The sequence below is a fragment of the Thunnus thynnus genome, chromosome 10 (genome assembly GCF_963924715.1).
Source record: "Thunnus thynnus chromosome 10, fThuThy2.1, whole genome shotgun sequence".
Lineage (NCBI taxonomy): Eukaryota > Metazoa > Chordata > Actinopteri > Scombriformes > Scombridae > Thunnus > Thunnus thynnus.
Genome location: NC_089526.1, coordinates 16,134,406 through 16,154,340, shown reverse-complemented (window position 1 = coordinate 16,154,340; position 19,935 = coordinate 16,134,406). Strand labels below are relative to the sequence as shown.

At 40.7% G+C, this 19,935-nt stretch overlaps 1 protein-coding gene across 3 annotated transcripts; it reads right to left on the bottom strand.

Moving 5' to 3' along the window:
• Positions 1–3,340: 3,340 nt before the first annotated feature.
• LOC137191415 (cingulin) lies at positions 3,341–19,254 on the bottom strand. 3 transcript variants are annotated; one of them, XM_067601474.1, is made up of 21 exons: positions 19,069–19,254; positions 12,816–13,725; positions 12,609–12,706; positions 12,399–12,468; positions 12,208–12,300; positions 11,246–11,367; positions 10,891–11,002; positions 10,412–10,624; positions 10,155–10,303; positions 9,919–9,945; positions 9,189–9,309; positions 8,858–9,070; positions 8,368–8,589; positions 8,015–8,263; positions 7,673–7,843; positions 7,295–7,456; positions 6,654–6,827; positions 6,389–6,507; positions 5,876–5,984; positions 5,620–5,783; positions 3,341–5,040 (listed from the first exon to the last, which is right to left on the bottom strand). In XM_067601474.1, exons 2-21 carry the CDS (start codon positions 13,722–13,724, stop codon positions 4,905–4,907), a joined length of 3,633 nt encoding a protein of 1,210 aa, XP_067457575.1. In that variant the 5' UTR covers position 13,725; positions 19,069–19,254; the 3' UTR covers positions 3,341–4,904. The 3 variants fall into 3 exon arrangements, with proteins under 3 accessions (XP_067457575.1, XP_067457577.1, XP_067457576.1); XM_067601476.1 differs by having other exon boundaries at positions 12,609–12,679; XM_067601475.1 differs by lacking the exon at positions 9,919–9,945.
• Between the last annotated feature and the right edge of the window lie 681 nt (positions 19,255–19,935).

The window sequence follows — 19,935 nt, the reverse complement described above, 5'->3', positions numbered from 1 at the left end:
GGTCTTCGTGTTTACATACATCCATGTCTGAGACTATGGAGTGACTCAGAATCCTGCTATTCACACTCGTTCACACTGATGTGACTTTAAAGATGCAATCAGATAAACAACAGCTCAGAAGACTGACCAATAAACAGGAACACACAAAATAAGCTCATGTTTTGGTGTGGAGTTAAATGGTCACAAGGTTAAAAGTGCACCGGAGTGACACAGAGTCACTGGGAGGTGATACAGTGATGATGTGTTCATGAAAACAATGATGACAGCACAAGCCAAGACTATAAACAGCACATTATGGTTTAGTGAAGTGAACATCATAGCGAAAGGTTTCTTTTCCACCCTTTCCGCTCCCTCATTATCATCAGGGCTGTAGCTACTATTGAGGACACCGAGGTCATGTCCTCTCAACTCAGATAGATGGATAGATATTTATAGCACTGACGTATTCATAGGTGACATTCTTTCCTCCACTCCTTTCATTTTTCCTTTGTTGAATCTAAATGGATGCAGAACAATTAGATGTGAACAAGCCTAAAAAAGACTTGTATTTCTACATGAGTGATACCAGGAGGCACATGGATGTATAGTAGGGCTGCATTCTTTCCAAACAACATATGCAATTGCACACACACACACACACACACACACACACACACACACACACACACACACACACATCATTATTTCAAAACGCAACACACCCAGCGCTTTGCAAATCAGCCCGGAGGTGTACATTTGTTCCTGGAGAGCTGGAATGACACGGAAACCCAATCCCACCCATGGAAAGTATGTTCTGTCATAATTTATAGACTAACAAAACTGGTATTGCACACTATATGTTGCTACTGTACAGGTTTGGTTGCACTGGATGGGAGGTGCAGTATCATGGACACTGCAGCAGGTTTTACAGCAAATATTGAAGGTGTGACTTCATGCCAAAAAAAAAGTTCAGAGTAGATTTAAAAGTTCAATTCCCGGCAACCAGGAGAGGAAAAGGGCTTTTTCAGGTCTTTTGTAGATCAATCGCACAATAGCACCACGGGTAGTAGAGTAAGTTTGTCAAAATCAGCAAGAAACACATAAACTTCTGAGACACAGACGTCACTGTGGTGTCTCAAAATATTCAAACACTGTCTTGTTGTGAGTACCAACATGCCAAATAGGATGTAAACACATAAATAACTTAAGAGGCTGGTGAAGTGTCCCTCCAGGGTGCCGACTTCCATCTCTTATGTAAATGTAAAAAAAAACAAATGCCTGAAGTTATGAAGAGGTTTTTGGCATGAAGCGTAAAGGGAGGGATTTATTTTGATTACCGTAAAGAGACTTTGCTGATATCAACCGGAATTATATTTGTTCATTTTGTAATTCTGTGGAAGTTCGCTTGAACCTGTTTTCATTCCTGACGTGCCTAACCCTGTGGTTCTCCTGGCAGCAACAAGCCATCCATCACGAGACACTCAACCGCAAAGACACTGGCCTCTGCTCCCTGGAGCAACCTGCATCACAGCATAATCCTGTTTGTACAATTTGAGCTTCAACAAACACACATCGTTCATTCGTAAATGTATCGAGGGGTGTAGCTGAGGTGGGTTGTGTCGTATTCTCCTGTTTTCTGAATTTGTGACTGAATGCGAAAAATAGAGGCCTGAACAATCCAGCTGTGTGTGAATGTGTGAACATGTACACAAATGGAAACATATACAGTAGTTCATCAACACATCAGCCCAGTTGATTTTTCCCCTGCACAATACTTATCAGCTATGATGAACAAAAACAACTCTGCAACAAGAGATATGAGCGCAAAACAACAACACTGGCACCTAATCGCACTGTTGCAGGTTCAGTGAATGGCATGTCAACACACGCTCTGTTTCCTTAATGGAACAGCTGATGCAAACATAACAGTATATTTGTGAAATATGTACCGCTGGAGGATGCTTCATTTAATACAGGGCTGGCACAGGATGGATAGTCTTGCATTGGCAGGCCTGCTGTATCTCCACTCTATGCAGGGTGTCACAAATATTAGAAATGTTTGCACTCATAAAGGATAAACTAGTCTGTTTTTCACAGCAGACATTTTAATATAGCAGAAAGCACAGGGTTAATTAATAACATTTATGATTTAAGGGCTCCAGTAAGCCATACTGAGCTTACTGGGGCCAAATAGCAGCTTCTATCCATATCCAACCCAAATGGAAAGAAGCTGCTATTGTTATTAGTTACAGCTGTAGTTTTCCTGCTATAACATGTCATAAAGCATACACAGCATTACAGCAATTTGTTTGTTCAAAACAAATGTTTGACGTATGAAAAAGACAAAGCTGTAATTAGATCTCACCTGTTAATGAACAGCCAGTGTAGAAGGAGGCTGAGAACTGGGCACACACACAGTCCTTGTCATCTATTATTATGGTGCAGTGATAATAACCATTATGTTCTTAACCAGCTCCTGTAGGTAGCATTGAATAGCTCATTCAGCAATACACTTCTGTGCAACTCAGGCCTACATAACAAACATTACCACTAATTTCAGAGAAGCCAAACCCTGCAGCCAAAACAATAAACACAATCCACCTTTATTGTCTTGTCTTTATGAAATACTCATGAGCCCCTTCAAATGGTGGATACTAGTTTCTGCTTAAATCCTTATCAGCATTATTAAAAATGAATTAGTAATATTCATCAATCAAACTATATAGAATCAAATATTTTCTCATCTAGTACTGGTATCAAGGCTGGTTTTGGGGTAATTCACAAAACAAAAAAACAAAACAAAACATAATTGATATATTATATGAAGAAGAAAGAAGAGGAAGAGATAAGGGCACTCAATTAAAGAAATCCTGTACTTTAAACTTTAAATCCAAGGTCCATGTGAATTATTTTTATTGAAGTAGACTTTGACCTATAGTGATCCCTTCCAAAGAAGCCAACTGACCTTCCAATGACATGTACGGGAAAGGAACTGTTATAGACAATAAACCTCTCCTTTAGTGGGCAGAGAGCCAAGTTTATCTGACTCCTCCTATTAAAGGCACTAAAAAGGCATTAAATGCGCAAAAAAAAGAGAAGTAATGTATCCTAAAATGTGCAAAAACAAATCTACAGTATACAATAAAAGTAGATAATTGTGTGTAATTATTAGTTATGACAGGGACAATAAATCTAGACTTAACTTAATAAAACAAAGGAGGACGGAGTGCCTTAGTTTTTTTGCACGATTGTCTGCACCACTTAAGGACAAATATAAAGGAAGACTTCCTGGATTTTGTTTTTTGTACTTTTACCACTGTCACTGTTGTACGAGCCATCAAAACCATGCAGCACTTCCTCCTTCTGCTGTAAACTTCACAGTTTTATTGTTTCTAAATTTAAATGCAACAGAAAAGATTTATCTTGTGAAATACAGTCACAGTGTGAAGTTTTTTCCAGTGAATTACAGTATATACATCTTTATACTCAACAGTCTAACAATTCATTTTAAGTATCATTCTCCAGTTTCACTGAAAAGAAAGGGGGAGAAACAATATATTGCAGAGAAATGTAATTATATTTCCAACTGATTATTCAAAGTGTATACAAAATCATCTAAAGACTCAAATACAATCTACAAATGTTAAATACAAAGACATTACAAAAATCGTTAAGAGTAACAAGTCAATTATAAATTATTTTTTAACAGTTTTAAGGCATCATAATGAAATGACAGTTTATGTTTCAGTGATTTCATATAAGGGAATGCATAGAAATTGTGCAGCTTCTACAGATACATATTTAAAATTCATACAGACATATTTTGGCCATTATTTTTGCTTTAAAAGTTGAAAACTACTTTTATGTGTGATACTCATGAAGTCAGAGTTTCAAACTACAGAATCTAAAGTCTAACATGTTTTACTTTAATCGAGAACCTGCTCAAGACACAATGAATAAAGACTTACTAAGAGGAGCGACATTAAAACTCACTGTTTATAATTCTGTACCAGGTGACTTGACAGGGAGTAAACTCTCCCAGACTATCCTCAGGCACAGGAATGACGTATTCATAGCTAAAAAAAATACAAAAAAAGAAAAAACAGCATATTTTGTTTTACATAAACCAAAGGCAGATTTCCTTCAGTAAGAATATTTTGCAGCAGTTAATTTTCTTATTAACTTTCAGAAAAATTGTATAAGGATTATAGTGTTGCATTGCTTGCAGTTTTCAGTCACTTGTATGTGCTCAGTGTCAGCATTTGGTCCATGTCTTTCAGTATCTCTACAACATTTTTTTGTGCTTGGTGGCGTACAGATTCAGCAGTGAGTATTATTGTAGAATTCGAGTCAGTCAGTTGTTGGCTATTCTACAGAGAAAACTGAAGTCCAACATGTAAACTGTCTACACAAGAAGAAATGATGCAAAGAAGAAATGATGTGATTATCTTTATACACTATAACACTATTATTCAGTCAAAGCCACACTTGGTAATGTTAAGTGCTTAAACCGGAATCTCTACCCTGAAATGGTTTGACAGTATTTGTACCAAAAAAAAGAGTATTTTCTTTTTTTCCTCTACTTTCAATTAATTTCTCTCCTTTTTTATTCTCTTTATTAGTCTGTGTAGTAATAAGTATTTGTATGCTGGAGTACCTTGTGTTTGGTAGTGTATCGCATGCATTCAATGTCCTTCCAACTGTACTGCGTACATTAAAAATTGAAGGAAACAGCCCTGAAATACTGAGGGTGTTTTGTTTCCTTCCATTCACTTTTGTGTGGAAAATTATTCCCCTACTAACCTCTACAATATATCATTAACCCACCAGGTTCTTGTACACCTCCCTTATTGCCTATAGTGCAAGTCTTTCCCCCCTGGCAGTGCTACATTTTCCCACCCTCACCCTGTCCCTGACATGCTGCTTTAACAGGAGCTGGTCTGGAGGTTGCTCTCAGTGAGGATGGAGGTGATGGTGGAGGGATCATAAAAGCTGTCGTCATCATCTGAGCTGAGGGCAGATGAATCCAAAGCTGGGCGCATTGCTGCCTGGGTTTTCCTCCTGCAACAGATAACCATCATCATCATCATTAGTAATTATCAGCTGTTGAAACATTGAATATTCTGCTTGCCCACACAGGCATCAAGAATCATTCTGAAAGTGATAGTCACAGTGCTCCCTCTGCTGGTGATGTAAAGGAAAAATTATGGATGTCTTTGGTTCTTGTGGGAGCATGTCTGGAATTTAATTTCCCGTGGTGGGACGTGAGTAATGTGGCGTTTTAGTTTAATGAAATATCTATTCACACGTGGGTGATTGCTGATATGTTTTACACACAGCACATTGCGAAATACTGCACCTCAGGGACACTGTGTGAATCTCTACCAGGTGTCTGTAATTGTGTGTAACAGCAAAGGAATCTGGGTTCGCTGGTTATAGCGTCATTTGCATGCAGGTTTATTCATTGTGACATAAGAAGGAGGAGATGTTGTCTCGTACTCTCTCTCTCTCTCTCACACACACACACTGCTGTGATAATCTGGCTGCCAGGAACTGTCTTGCATAATCGTTACCAAAAGCTTGCACAGTAACAAACCGGATAAGAAACAAAAATGGAGGTGAAAGAAAGAGAACTCTTACTTGAGCTCAGTTTCCAGAGCTGTGACTCTAGTCTGCAAGGCCTCTTTGAGCTCCATCTGTTCCTCCATGTCTCTTTGAGCCTTTCTTCTCAGTCCATCTATCCTTTCCAACTCTGTCTCTCCTTCATCCACCTGCCTCTTGAGAGCCTTCACTCTCAGAGCCAGCTGCAACATAGGATAATGTGTTCAATGTTGTCTCCTGTCCTCCTTGAGTAAAAGCAAATACTGACATGCAGAACGTGGTGAACGTGTAATACCTGGTCTCTCTGTTCAGTATGCGTTTGTTTCTCCTCATCCAGCACCATGTTAAGTTCTTTCAGTTTCCTCTCCAGACGACGTTGGGACGCCAACACAGAATTCTTCTCTCTTCATATAAGAAAAAGAAGCATATGAGGCATGTAATCACGCTAATGACAACACGTGTTTTTAAGAATATGCTTGCTAAGTGATCCCTCTCTTGTTTGACAAGCAGGAACCTTAAATAATTGTTTCAATTAGAAGGTGCAAACCATCACCAGTGCTGAATAATACTTCATAAAACAGTTTCATTGTTTAAATTACCAGATAAATGTGGGAGCACCAACAGAATCTAATTGTTTCTTGGCCAATGACCAATAGTATCCATCCAGCAAATTTCATAAGAATATATCCAGTTGACAAATAATCAAGGGTGAAATTATATTGTCTATTTCAAAATGTGATCCAGAACAAAGCTCTGTTAGATTGCAGTATGTTCATGATCTATTGCACAGCAGTTTGTTGCACTGTACCTCTCCTCACTCCGTAGGTGGTCTTCAAGCTCCTGGATCTTGCTCTCCAGCTGAGAGACCCCTGCTGAGGAGCGGGACTGGCCCTCCATGTCGGCCACACGACTCTTGAGCTCCTTCAGCTGCAGGGAAAGACAAAAAATGCTAAATGCTGTGTTCTTTAAAGTAAATATACAAGAGTGCATGGAGTAAAAAGTGCATTTTAGCAGAATGATGATGTCAATTAATGATGAATCACAAATGTTAGTAGACACTCATGTGTACGTACTTGTCTGTCCATGGCGTTCTTATCCAACTCCAGGTCCTGTTTGGAGGACCTCTCCTGCATGAGCTCAGAGCGGAGCTGATCGATCTGGTCTCTGCTTCTGGTCACTCTGTCAGTCAGCATCTCCGCACTGCTTTTCTCCTCCTCCAGCTCCAACTCCACTCGCTTCAGCTTGTCCTGACGGAGACGAGATGAGATCAACTTTATTAGGTGCTCAGAAAGGAGACTGATGGTGGAGTCCAGATGTGTAAGTGTGTATTTATTCTTGTTTTTTTCTACTTCCTAATTTCTTATTCTGAGAATGCACACAGCAAGGTGAAGACCAGTGTGAGCAAAAGCATGAGCAAGTCCATGAAACCAAACTGACAAACAGGTTGAACCACTATTCTTTAAAATCTTGATTCTACAAAAATGTTTTCCGCTACATTGCTTTCATCAGGGTCCGACCTGTTCGTTGACTTGATTTTAAATCAACTGTGTTCAGAAATATGTACAGATGATAATATGCTGTATGCAGAGCAAAGCTATCATGAGACAAAGAAAGCAAAGTTAAAATAGACAGCTGAGAGACCTGTAGTCATGGTTTGCTCTCCCAAAGGATTCATTCTCTTAAACCAAGAGGTGAGCAGATGCACATATCTTACCTCTAGGATGCGAGTCTCCCGGGTTTTGTCATTGTGGTTGTTTTTGCTGGCCTCTAGTTCTCCCTCAAGGTGGCGCAGTCTGTTGGTGAGAAGCTCTTTATCCAGCTGGTGGTTGTCTCTCTCCTCACACACCAGCAGAAGCTCCTTCTTCTGTCGTGACATCTAGTTAGAGCCATAAAAATATTAGAAACAGTCATGCCAAACTGAGTGTTCACCATGAGAAAAATATGTTTTGCATGTTATATCACAGACACATCAAGCGTGCACCATGAATATTATGTGTCACAACTACTGGAAAAATTCAGACCAGACATAGTTTTCATAATAAAAACAAAAACCAGGCCAAGCAAGTGAGCAAGCATGCATACAAACACTCACTTCTTCCTCCAGTCTCCTTAGATTTATATTGCTTCTTTCCAGTTCGGTTTGAGCCTCGTTTCCGTGACGTTGCGCCTCTTGCATTTCCTTGCGTGCTTTTTCTTTCTGCTCCTCCAGCTGAACCCTGAGAGCCTGTGTCCCCTCTCTTGAGGACATGGTCAGAGACTCACACTGAAAGGGTGACAGGGGAGGAGAGAGGACAAACCGGGAAAAAAAAAAGAAAGAAAGAAAAAAAGAGGGTGATTTTTTTGTGCTGTGTGTTTTGTAATGAGCAGTTAGGATGCTCCAGGCTGCGCAGGCTTTCATTGTTTGAAAAGGTATAAAAGGATCTCTCTTTCTTACCTCTTTGTTGAGTTTCTCCAGAGCTCTCTCCTGCTGTTGCTTGATCTCTTCCAGCTGGTTGATGGTCTGTTTGAGTGTCTCCTTGTCTTTGTCTGTGTCCTCTAAACGCAGACTGAGTTCACGGTGCTCCTGGCTCAGTCTAGAGGCTTTTCTCTTGGCCTCATCAAGCTCAGATCTCAACCCTCTCACCTCGGTGTGGAGGGCGAGCTCTGCCTCTGAACTCTCTGTGGCGTTAGTCTGCAGCTGAGCCTGAGAAAATCACAGGGGTCGTCCAGTTTTTGTCTACAGCTTTCTAGCACACTGATCATAACACAGTTTATGACAGCGTAGTGTGTACGAGGATGCAACCTTACCTCTAATCGTGACAGTTTCTCTCTGAGACGTGTGTTGGCCTCCTCTTGCTCCTGCTGGGCATCTTCTAGCGATCTAAGGTCCACCTGAGCTCTGCTTAGACGTGTTTTACTGGACTCCAGTTCCTCCTCAGCCAGTGAGAGTTTTTCTTTGAGCTGGCTAGCTTCAGTACGCGCCTCATTAAGCTTCTGCTCTAGCTCTAAGATGATGGCTGGGTCTGGGAGCTATAGGCCAGAAAACAAGGGAAAGATGCAGAAAAAAACATAATAAAAGATGATGGAGAGTACATAAAGTATGTAAATTAAAGATTTCTAACAAACTACTCATTTAAACATGAATTCCATCATCCTAATCAAAGTCAGAACTACAACATACACATCATCACACTTTGGTGTCCTTGCCATGTTGTTCATTTACATTGCTAAAACCTCAATAAGATTTTAAATGAGCACTTTAGTATGCTGTGGTACCTCTCTGTGAAATTAAACTTACCCGTTTGTTTTTCTCCTGTGCCTTGGCAAAGTCATCTTTGGCCCTCTGTAACTGGTCTTTTAGCCTGTCAATCTCATACTTCAGTTCTGCCTCTTGTTCCTGGTGAGATTTTTTTGCAGAGATGACCTCCATGACCTTTTTGTCAAACTCCATCCTATGCTTCTCTAACTCAGACTTGGTCTTCTGTAGATCAGCATTGCAACGCTGAAACTCCTGAACAGAAATATGAACAAAGAGTGGTTCAATTGCCTCATTTCCTTTCCAAACAGGTGATTAGGTCATTAACCTGTGCATCAGTGATCATGTAGGGCTGCGTGTGTGTTCACTGCACCTGGTTAAGAGTCTGTGTGTGGCTGGGGTCTGGTATCTGTTGTTTCATTGTGCTCACTTTCTCCTGGAGCTCCTTCAGTTCCTCCTCAAACTCTTCTTTTTCCAAACGGGCTTGCAGGAGTCTGAAAAATGAGAACACACAGTTGATCTAAAGAAATTGTACCATATAACATTACTTCTTGATTATATGATCAGCAGCTGTTGGATTGCATGGGTTAATCGTGACACAATACTTTGATGTAGTCAACAAGCAAATAAGTAATTCATTAATTTTCAAACAGGAAATAAATCAACATTCCCTGTTACCACTTAACAGTCAGACATATTCACAAAAAACATCTATGTTTTGTACTAAACACACATATATAAGACCGTCCACACCACTTTTCTGTAGTTTTTTGTTCTTGCTTATATACTTTCACAGTGCACACAATGAAGACGTAAACAGCCAAATGTGAAAATGTCATCTGCCAAAGCTCTGATGTACAGCAACATTTCTGCTCAACCAAAGGACTAAATATAGTCCACATTCACATAGTGGCCCGCAGAGGAGAGTGTACACAGTGTGCAATTGAATGTGGACTCAAAAACAGAGTTTTACATCAGTCTTGAATAGAGGATGTAAGTGTGGATGGTCTTGAAACTACAGCGCGACAGTAGTTAGCACAGCTAGACACATTTACACATCTGCATATCTAAACACAAAACACTGTTCAACTGGTGACTCTCACGGTGTTTCAGGGCTGCTGGGTGTCTCTCTGACAGAGAGAGGGAGAAACATTGACCGGGTAGAATGAAAGAGAAAAGATGGACACAGATTATTAGTACAGTAGGTGCAAAGAGAAACGACGTAAAGAGGATGATAAAATCCATATTCAGGTAAGCACTGGAAATCCCAAATCTAGGTCAACAATGATGAAAACATGTTGTGAACAATATGATGTGTTTGAAATGTCTATAGACTCACTCTTGTTTAGTTGATCGAAGTTCATCTCTGGTGGTGTGAAACTGCTCCATCCAGTGGCTGCTCTCGTCTCTACAGTCTTCCAGCTGCTGCTGTAGGGAACGAACTGACGCGTTTACACGCAACCGCTCAGCCTCGATCCCTGCATGAGACTAAAGGGCAAGACGGAAGAATTTATAGCCCATTGTCTGCCTTAAAAACAGATTTCAGATGTAAGTGATGTTCAACAAACTACTGTGAGTGTGTGTGTGTGCGTGTACCTGGGACACCTGCTCCATGCTGCTCCGGAGCTTCTCCATGTCAGTCCTGTACTGTTCTCGGAGCACCTCTATCTCTTTGTCATGTGTGGCTACCTCCTCCTTCAGAGCTCCCTTCAGAGCTGTTAGCTCCCTCTCCCTCTGTCTTAACGTTTCCTCCAGCCTCTGTTTCATTTGGCAGAGCTCCATCACCTGTGCCTGGTAAGACATCAGGTCCTGCAAACATCAGGAATATACAATATTAACATGACTCCCCAAAACTCTAAGACAGCCGTTTGCACAGCCCTGTATCACTTTTCTAAAAAGGAATCGAGAAGGTAATGCTGCTTGTACCTGCAGTAGCCCTTTCATCTTATCAGCCAGTAAATATGATTCCACACTATGAAAATGCAATCTTAAGAGGCAATTTTTAAACAATCCAGTGGTGGGTTGAGATAATGTATCCCTGTATATCTGTGTGTTTTTCTTTGTTTCTGTTTTACCGTCTTGTTGCCGTTTTCTCTTCTCAGTTCATCCTGAAGCTCAGCCAGGTGGTCCTCCATCTCTCTGACCCGTGCCTCCGCATTCTCCCTATCCATACGCAGCTGAGTCAGCCTGGCAGGAAAAAAGAACATATACACTAGTGAATGATTCTTCGAATTCAAGTTACTATGGCATACTTGTTTGGCCTTGTGAATGAGTGACTGCTTGTTAAGTGAAATTGTGAGGAGAAAACAAAGTGAGTTTGTCAACCCCCCCCTCACACTCCTGACCACCAAGATTTACAGACAATGGTACCATGGCGCCTTCGATTTCCTTTCACTGTGTGTTTGTGTGTGTATGCTGTTGAGTCCTCACTCAGATTGTGTGTCATTTAATTCCTTCTTCTTCCTATCCAGCATCTCCTGGAGTTGCAGATTTTCATCCAGACAGGACTCCAGCTCGGCTTTCAGAACAGGATCCGAATTGCTAGCAGAACCCTACAACACAAGCAGACACGATGAATAAATGAGAGCGTTGAAACATAAGACAGGTAGCTCTGGCGGCATAAACAATGAGCTTTTAGGAAATGGTAAAGCAGCCTTGCATTAGCCCACCGATTAATATACATAAGGGATTAAGTTCTTAGGAGCTATTAGAGATTAAGACCTGCCCAACTTCCTTAAACCAGCATATAATGAGTCATTATTGAAGTTAGATTATTGTGTATGTGCACCTCTGACCAGGCCAGAGGGCTTTAAGGATTAATCTAAGGATTAATCTGAAGCACACTCCAAGGAACGCCCAGCCCTCCTGGTTGGATTAGTTAAACAGACATAAAAACTCTGAGGACAGTATCCTTTCTTACAACCAATGGCTATTTCTTTCACTTGATAGTCGCTGCTCTCATTTCGAGGAGGCATGGATAAGTGTTTATGTGCGGTATTGGACGTGCTCCATGTAATTAGAGCTAAGTTGAAGTGGCAGGTTACTCTCTGAATGTTAACGTCCTCTGGTGGCGTGCAGTTCCAATCAGCCAGCTGAATTTAGGGAGGCTTGGTGGATCATCAAAGGCACCATAACATCACACCATAGGCTGAGCATGTATTATTACACTATATTCTGACTACATATTGGAATAAACAAGTACATTGTAATGCTACTGAGAATAAACACATTATGTGCTATTTATTCTATTCAAAAATTTGAAAAAAACTCCCTTATCCACCAGAGGAAAATGTAGGAAATATAACATGTTATCACTGCTAATAAACTCGAATGTATTGTAACAGTTATCCACATCATAACTTTCTACCACCTTCTCGCTTTGCTCCACTTACCCTCCTTTCCTCTTGCAGGGCAGTTTGTAATTCAACCATCTTTCTCTCAAGTTCCCTCTTTTCTCTCATCCAGTCCCCGGGGCTTTCTTTGGGCTGGTAAAGACAGAGGTGTAAGCTCATGTTAACTGTTTCTTTATCTGCCATGTGGAACAGTAGAAGAACAAGCCATCCACAGCCAAAAAAAGACAAACCTTTAGGTTCTGAATCCTCTGAAAGATGACTTTAACTTTGTGCTTGATGACAACATCACTGTCGTTGGTCCTGAGGGAAAGTGAAAATGGTCAAGACATTTAAGTTACATTAACGAGCTGTAATAATTTATTGGCATTTCAATATTACAGTTGAAAAAAAGAATTCTTTATGCTAAACCATTAACAGGAGGACAGCGTAGAGGTCCATACCCTTCTCTCAGGATGTTATATATTGTCTGCATGACCTGCTCCTCCTCGCTGCTCATCTCTGCATTCTGACCCTGGTCCAGCAAAAGGTCAGGGGTCACCTTAAGACATAGATCAGAAAACTACTCTTGCAATGCTGCATGCACTGTGGCATTTGGAGCTCAATGAAAATCAGCTGTAACGCTAAAACAGAAAAGATTTTTTTCTTACTTGTGCCTCAGTCAAACTGGCCTGTGGTCTCTCCATAGCAGCATATCTCCCTGTTGAAGTCCACTGATTAGCAGAGACTCCAGGAACCTTGGTGACAGCACCTTGGCTGCGTCCCAGGCTGCTGTGAGTTGAGGACGGAGGTGAGGTGAAGGGGTTAGGAGTGATGAGAGGAGATGCAGCTCTGGGATCCTGTTGTGCAGGAGAGAACCCTCTATGCTGGCCTCCAGCATTACCACCATCAAACCTGTTTACTCCTCTGTTGCCAGCGGTCTGTCTGTGAGTAGAGTGAAGCTCATTTGTTTGTTGAGGAGGGTTAGGGTAGGACTGACTGCCCCTCACTGAACCATTGAGCCCTGCCTCATACGAACCACCCCAGGTATTCCTTTCCATGCCCCCCTCTCTCACACCAACATGCTGAACCAGCTCTCTTTCTCCCCTTACACCTATTCCTCCATCCAGATTCCCATAGCTACCAGACTTCCCATCCCCTGGTGGTCTAGACAGCTGAAAATCCTCATCACCTGCCCCTCCCTCCCTGTCTAACAGTGACCCATGGGACTGAGCCCGGCGTAGCGCCCCTCCTTGCAGTCCTCCTCCCCCTACATCTGCCCCCTGTGTTCCTGGCTCAGCTTTCTCTCTCTTCCGGGGAAGGCTATTGTAGCCAGAGGAGTACTGGGTCTTGAGTTGGACCCCATATGAGTCTCCTTTCTGTCCGTCTTTGAGGACCACATACGGCTGGCCAGCAATACCCTGCACTCTGACCGCCACACCGTATTTGGAGGCGATCTGAGTCTTGGTCTTGGGCTGGGACCCATACTGCCTGCCACTGGTGTCATAGAGGTCATTGATGAAGCGGATCTGGACACCGTGGTCCACTGGAGTCTTCGGACCTGAGGATGGTGTGCTCATGCTGCCAACACAGAGAGACCAGGGTAAATAAAAGAGTAAGAAAGCAAGGATAGGGTAAGAGAACAGATAAAAAGAAGTAGAGCTGCAACAATTAGTCAATTAATCGATTAGTTGCCAACTAAAATTAATTACCATCTATAGATTCATCATTTTAAGCTGTTTTTTAAGCTTCTTAAATGTGAACATTTTCTGGTTTCTGTAGTTTTCTGTGATAGTAAACTGAATATATTTGGTTTGTGGCCTGTAGGTTGGGACAAAACTATAAATCTGAGGATGTCATCTTGGGGTTTGGGAAACAGTGATTGACATTTTTCACTATTTTGACATTGTTTAGGACCAAACAACCAATTGATTAAGCGAGAAAATAATTATTAATCATTAATTATTAATCAATAATGAAAATAATCATTAGTTGCAGCCCTAGAAAGAAAGAAACTATTGACTACTTTGCTTCACCTGACCAGTAGGCTACATATTTGCTTTTGTCTAGTATAATCTACTACCCAAAATGTTCTAAATACAATTCATATACTTTGTCTTATTACATTCATTACATTTATTTGGCAGATCATGTCTAAAGCAACTTATATTTCCCCCACAAATACACACAATATGGGGTTCAGAGTCTTGCTCAAGGACACTCCAAACATGTGGACCACCAACCCTACAATTAATGGACAACCTGCTCTATCACCTGAGCTAATCAATGGTTATTTGTATTTTTTACATCATTGTACAGTAATTCAAAGCAAGAAGATAATTTTTACATGGGTTAGGGTCATACTTTCCCCAAAACAACAAAAAAAACAGAGAAAAAATAAAGATGAAACTCAATAGCCAGGTTAATATACATCAAAACAGCTCTCTTATTGTTATCCCTCAAATTAGGAAATCAAACAAACGATACCTAGAGACGGGTCAGCAAGCAACCCTGAAATGTCAAAACTTTGTTGGTCAAATACAGATACGCAGTCTTGCTATGAGCAAACCGGGACATAGATTTATACACAGTAACACTTAGTTTCGGCTTTTGACTGCTTCTGTGGACTTTGTCCTCACTGCACTCCATTAGTCATTAACCTGAAAGCACACACCCACATATCACTTTCCCCTTGAGAGGACCAACCAAGCCTTTCCCAACTTTTGGAACGTTCCCAGACAGATACCAAGCCTATTTTCCTCAACAAAAACGTTGACAGCTTGAATACAGGCAGGTACCATAGCAACTGGTCTGACCCTTTTCATTCTGTCATTTCTCTACTTTTTTCTTGACTCCCTTTTACTCCCTTTTTCTATACTCTGACATCTTTTGATGAGTAATTCTGGAACTGTTTCTCTTATACTGAAACTGATCACACCTACAGTCTGTGAAGCTTTAGCTAAAAGTCACTGCTAGTTTCATTCAGCAATGGCAATTACATAAAGTACCGAACATTCTCGGTCTTTCATCGATTGACTGATCATGCCCTGTGTTATGTCACTTTGTAAGACCCCATTCCCATGTCATAAAACAATGGTATGGTTCATTAAACAGACTCACACACCTATTACAACATTCCCTCCTGACCTCTCCGCAGCTTCCCAAGGTAGGGAGACAGAAAGGGAGGGTGAAGTGAGAGAGAAAAGGAGAAGAAAAAAAAACCACACCCAGTTTTTTCTTCTCTTATCAGTGCCTTATGTGACAAAATCCAAAGGTCAAGCTGTTTCTGTGTGCAACCCTCCTCCTCAGACGCACAAAGGACTGACTAAAAAGTAACCATCAAACAGATAACACGCATACATTATTGAATGCCTAGACATAAATTTTCATACAGATTGTGAAAGCTGCATGACGCAGCCCAAAAAAAAAAACACTTCTGAGGAAGAGCAGAACAAAAAAACAGTCAAGCAAAGAGAGCCAAGAGTGAATATATTGTACTTCACCTCGCTGTGAAAGTGAATACTAATGCATAAAATAACTTTGAAGCAGGAGCAGGTGAAGAAAAATGTCTGGTTTGGCAGCGAACGGAGTGACAGAACGTGAATGACCTTTGAGGATATCTGAGTGTTTGTGGTGCGCATACGTAGAGTGCAGACAGACCTGCTCATCAGACATGCACAGTTAGTCGATTCTTTTCCACCCTTTGGGAACCACAGAGGAAGCACCGTGTCACAACACATTTGTGCAGTCGAGCATAAGTTCTGCAGCCCACAGTCTTCACACCAAGGTCAAGCAAACATGTCATGCACTTTACAAACGGGCCACAGACACGCCATATGAGGAGAGCAGAAGACGGTGTCTATTGATTTAATGTGAAATGCTGATCTGAACCACGATAATCTGTAGAGTTGTGGGTCAAACTTACTTACAGATATGAAGAGTTATTACTATAGTAAGGTAGTAACGACACTCTCTCTCTCAATATATCTGTTCACCTACATAATTTTAATTTCATTCAGTTACGTCACTAAGGAGGGAATCAGTGCCAGCTCAAAGAGGGGCAGGGGTGAGGGGGAACCCATCCTATTGTCCAGTGGATATGGGGTGGAAAATGAGGGCAGTAATTCTGAGAATGCCAAAACTATCCCCCCTGTTCTTTCGTTCCCTCCCTTACACTGCCCGATGATTATAACACTTTGTTTCATTACTGACATTTTTGTTCCCGTGTAGCCTACCTTCCCTTTTAAGTTTCTCCACAAAGCTCATCCACGCCTCTCTAAAATAAACACCCTTTTCCATGTTGAAATTAGGTCATCAAAACAGGTTCTTCTTTAATCTGTGTGATTATAAAATACATGTCACACCTAATTTTATTGCTTTGTTTGGAAGAAACACTTTATTCTTTAGAGCTGAAGTGTTAGGTGATTAATCTGTCAGTCGATCGACAGAAGATTAATCAGCAATTATTTTGATAATCCATTTATTGTTGAGTCATTTTTTAAGCAAAAACGTTGAACAATTTCTAGTTCCAGTTTGACAATTTTGAGGATTTGCTGCTTTTCTTTTATATTATTTGACAGTAACTGATTATCTTTGGGTTTGTGATTCTTCACTACTGTCTGATATTCTATAGAACAAACGATTATTCAAGTAAGAATCAGAAGGTTAATTAATTGATAATGAAAATAATCAGTATTTGCAGCCCTAGTATTCTTTTAACAGGCTACAGGCTCTCAGGTGAAGGTTTCTACCTCACCACAGACCAACTTTTTCAGGTTTTCCTGCCCAGCTACTGTAAGAGTGAAGCTGGTGCTTTTTGATTCTGTTGCCAGTCATGTAATCCTACAGTTATGCTGACGGGTCCTCTGCCTCTGGCCTCAAATTGAATTCTCGCACGGTAAATCGAATTGGAGCTGCTTCCCCTGTTAAGATCCAAGATGGAATGGAAAATATAATTAGGAGATTAGAGCGGGTCTGGAGAGAAATGAAACAACAACAATGTGCGGAGTCATGAAAGTGCCAGCGCTGACTCAGTGAGTCAGCATAGTTCATGTGATCAGATCATCTGTGGGCTGCCTGGAAACTGATAAAGCTACAGACAACAGCAAAGAATTAAGGTTATTTATATCAAACTTAATGTTGGAGAGTAAAAACAGTTTGGATGTCCAGGTCCTTGGCCTGGACATGCAAAGTTTTGTGTGTGCAGTTGAATATGCAAATGTTTCCATTCAACACATGAACGTGTGTGTGTAATAACAGTATGTAATATTCAATGCACACTGTCTCTTAAGTATGTAAAATGCACAAAAAATTCAGACACAGCTAATGTCCGCAACGGGGCTGCAATTAAAATATCATTTTATCATAAATCTGATTGTTGTTTCAATGAATCCATTATTTAGTCTATAAAATTACTATTTCCAATGCTGACATCTTCAAATCGATTGTTTTCTCTGACCGACAAGGATACTCCAGGATGGAAAATCAAACTGCATCCACCAAGGAATACCATGAGACATCGTTGAAAGCTCTGGAAAAAGCCCATAGTGGACCTTGATTCAAGTTTTTTTTGTCAAACTACTGCTTACAAAGTCAAGAATTAGGCCTAATGTTCATGCTCAAATTTAATTTACAATGATATTAAAAAAACAGAAAAGCAGCAAATCATCACACGAGAATAATTGGAATTCCTGCTTGACACATTACTTCAAATTATGAATCATTATCAAAATGCCTGTGGACTAATAAAATGACTAACTCTTTCGGCAACTAGTTTACAGCATCCTATAAAGCAAACACTGACATGACGTCCATTACATTCTTGACATAAAACCAGGCCCTCTTCCTCTTTCCAGCGGTCATTCTCTCCCTCCAAACTTGCCACTGCCTCTCTGTCTTCCCCAAACAAACAGCCATTTATTCCCCTTTTCAGATCCAAATACATTCATTGGCATAACAAAGAGAGACTTCAGTGTTACCAAATACTACACAAATTACACCATATTAGGAGCACATAAATACGCCCCTCCCTTTTGCCCACATTCCAGACACTTGTTTCTCTCTGTCCTCTTCATAGGCTGAGTGTGTATGTGTGTGTGTGTGAGAGAGAGAGAGAGAGAGATTTACAGGATTTTATCTGCATACTTGAGTATATCTACTGTTTGTACCTGTAAGCACTGGACTAACTTTTACCACTCACCAGGACCTGTTTCGAAAATCAAACTGTGTCAGCATGGTCAGTGCCGGAAGCAAGTTCAGTGCTATAATTACTGAGTTTCAAGACACCTAAAAACTATAATCTGCACTTCTGTCTTGCTTGGTCATCATTTTCATCTAACTAATCTAACTAAAGTGTCATCTTGAGGGACATCTCTGCATTACAGACCAGTTTCAGTACATGTCAGGCTGTTTCATCATCATGTTGCCTAGATTCAAAAGCCTTAAAGGACTTGAAATACGGTTACAATTAGCCTTGGAGACCTCTCAGAGGTTTGAAAATGTTTGTTTCTTAGTGCACAGTTTTTCCATTGACAAATCCCCCTGGTAGTTCAGGTGTGCAGAGACACAGCTACTGCTTCTTTGATCTTATGGCTTACTGTATGTATATAAATAATTTGCAGATATGTCTCACATTAGAGTTCACATCACATAACAAGCAGATTCAAAAGTTGTCTTGAAGTGACGTTAGCTGGGAGGACTGGTCCCTCAAACTAACGTTAGCAACCAAGCTAAACTGACAAACAGAAAAACCTCATAATGGTACAATACTGTGATTAGAAAAACAACCTAAACGCAAACGTGCGTGTAAGAGTCACATAGCATCAAAAAACCTCCCATAAAGAGCAAAGTTAACTGTCTGACAGGTTGTGTGTGTCTGGTTTAGCTGTCTGGCTATGACAAGTCCAAAATCAAACGTTAAGTTACCTCTTTCGTTTAAGTTACTTCTCTCCTCCTCTTCGTCTCTTCGCCTCCTTTATGTTGATAATAATTTCAAATATTTTCACAGACATCCAATCTATCAAAGTCCACTCAGAAAAGTGGGTGGAAAACAACTCCACCGCAAATTAACCGAGCAACAAGTTCATTATGTGGCGACTGCAACCTGTTACCTTTGTCGGGGATGTAACCGTCCCGCCCAGCCCCGCCGCAGAGAGCGCTGTGATTGGACCAGCGCTCTGACGTAGGCGGGATCATAGATATTTACTAGGTTTACTATTGGTGCAATCTTTGTGTCAATAATTCCATCTGTTGAAGCACATTATGACCTTAAATTAGGGTGAACACGGAGGCCCGTATTTTCAGTCCAGCTGAAATAAACACAAAACTTCCGGTAAGAGCCAGATAAACAAATGCTTTTCAGGGCCAGTGATGGACCAAGGTGAATACAGACTGATGACTCCATGTATTTATTTCTTTAATTTACCAGTAGATGGCGTAATTATCTACTTGCTGGCAGATCAACATCTTCATCCAGGGCCCCTAACAAAAAGCTGGGAACCTCTACTGCAATTGCATGGCCTCCAGTAAAAGAACTGACTGCGGAAAATTAAGTTTTTAATACATGCAGTGCCCCTCTCAAGCAGAAGTGCTGTTACTTTATCGACACTTTGCTCATTATCAGTGATTATATGGTTGTTTTAATGTGATATTTAGGTTGTTTCAAGGATGCAATCTTTCACATGATTTGTTTTAGTAATTGTGTCCATTATTCTAAATTTCAGTTTCTGTTTGATTTTGATTTTGTCTGTTTTATGCTGCTAGGTTTGATTAATATCAATAAGCACACTTTTG

Bases quoted from the DNA above. Each gene is read 5' to 3' on its own strand.
- LOC137191415 (XM_067601474.1), bottom strand. From the start codon at position 13,724: ATGAGCACACCATCCTCAGGTCCGAAGACTCCAGTGGACCACGGTGTC. The intron at 8,590-8,857 runs GTAAGTTTAATT...TCTGGCCTATAG, and splicing joins CACAGGAGAAAAACAAACGG to CTCCCAGACCCAGCCATCAT. The intron at 6,508-6,653 runs GTACGTACACAT...CTTTCCCTGCAG, and splicing joins AGAACGCCATGGACAGACAA to CTGAAGGAGCTCAAGAGTCG.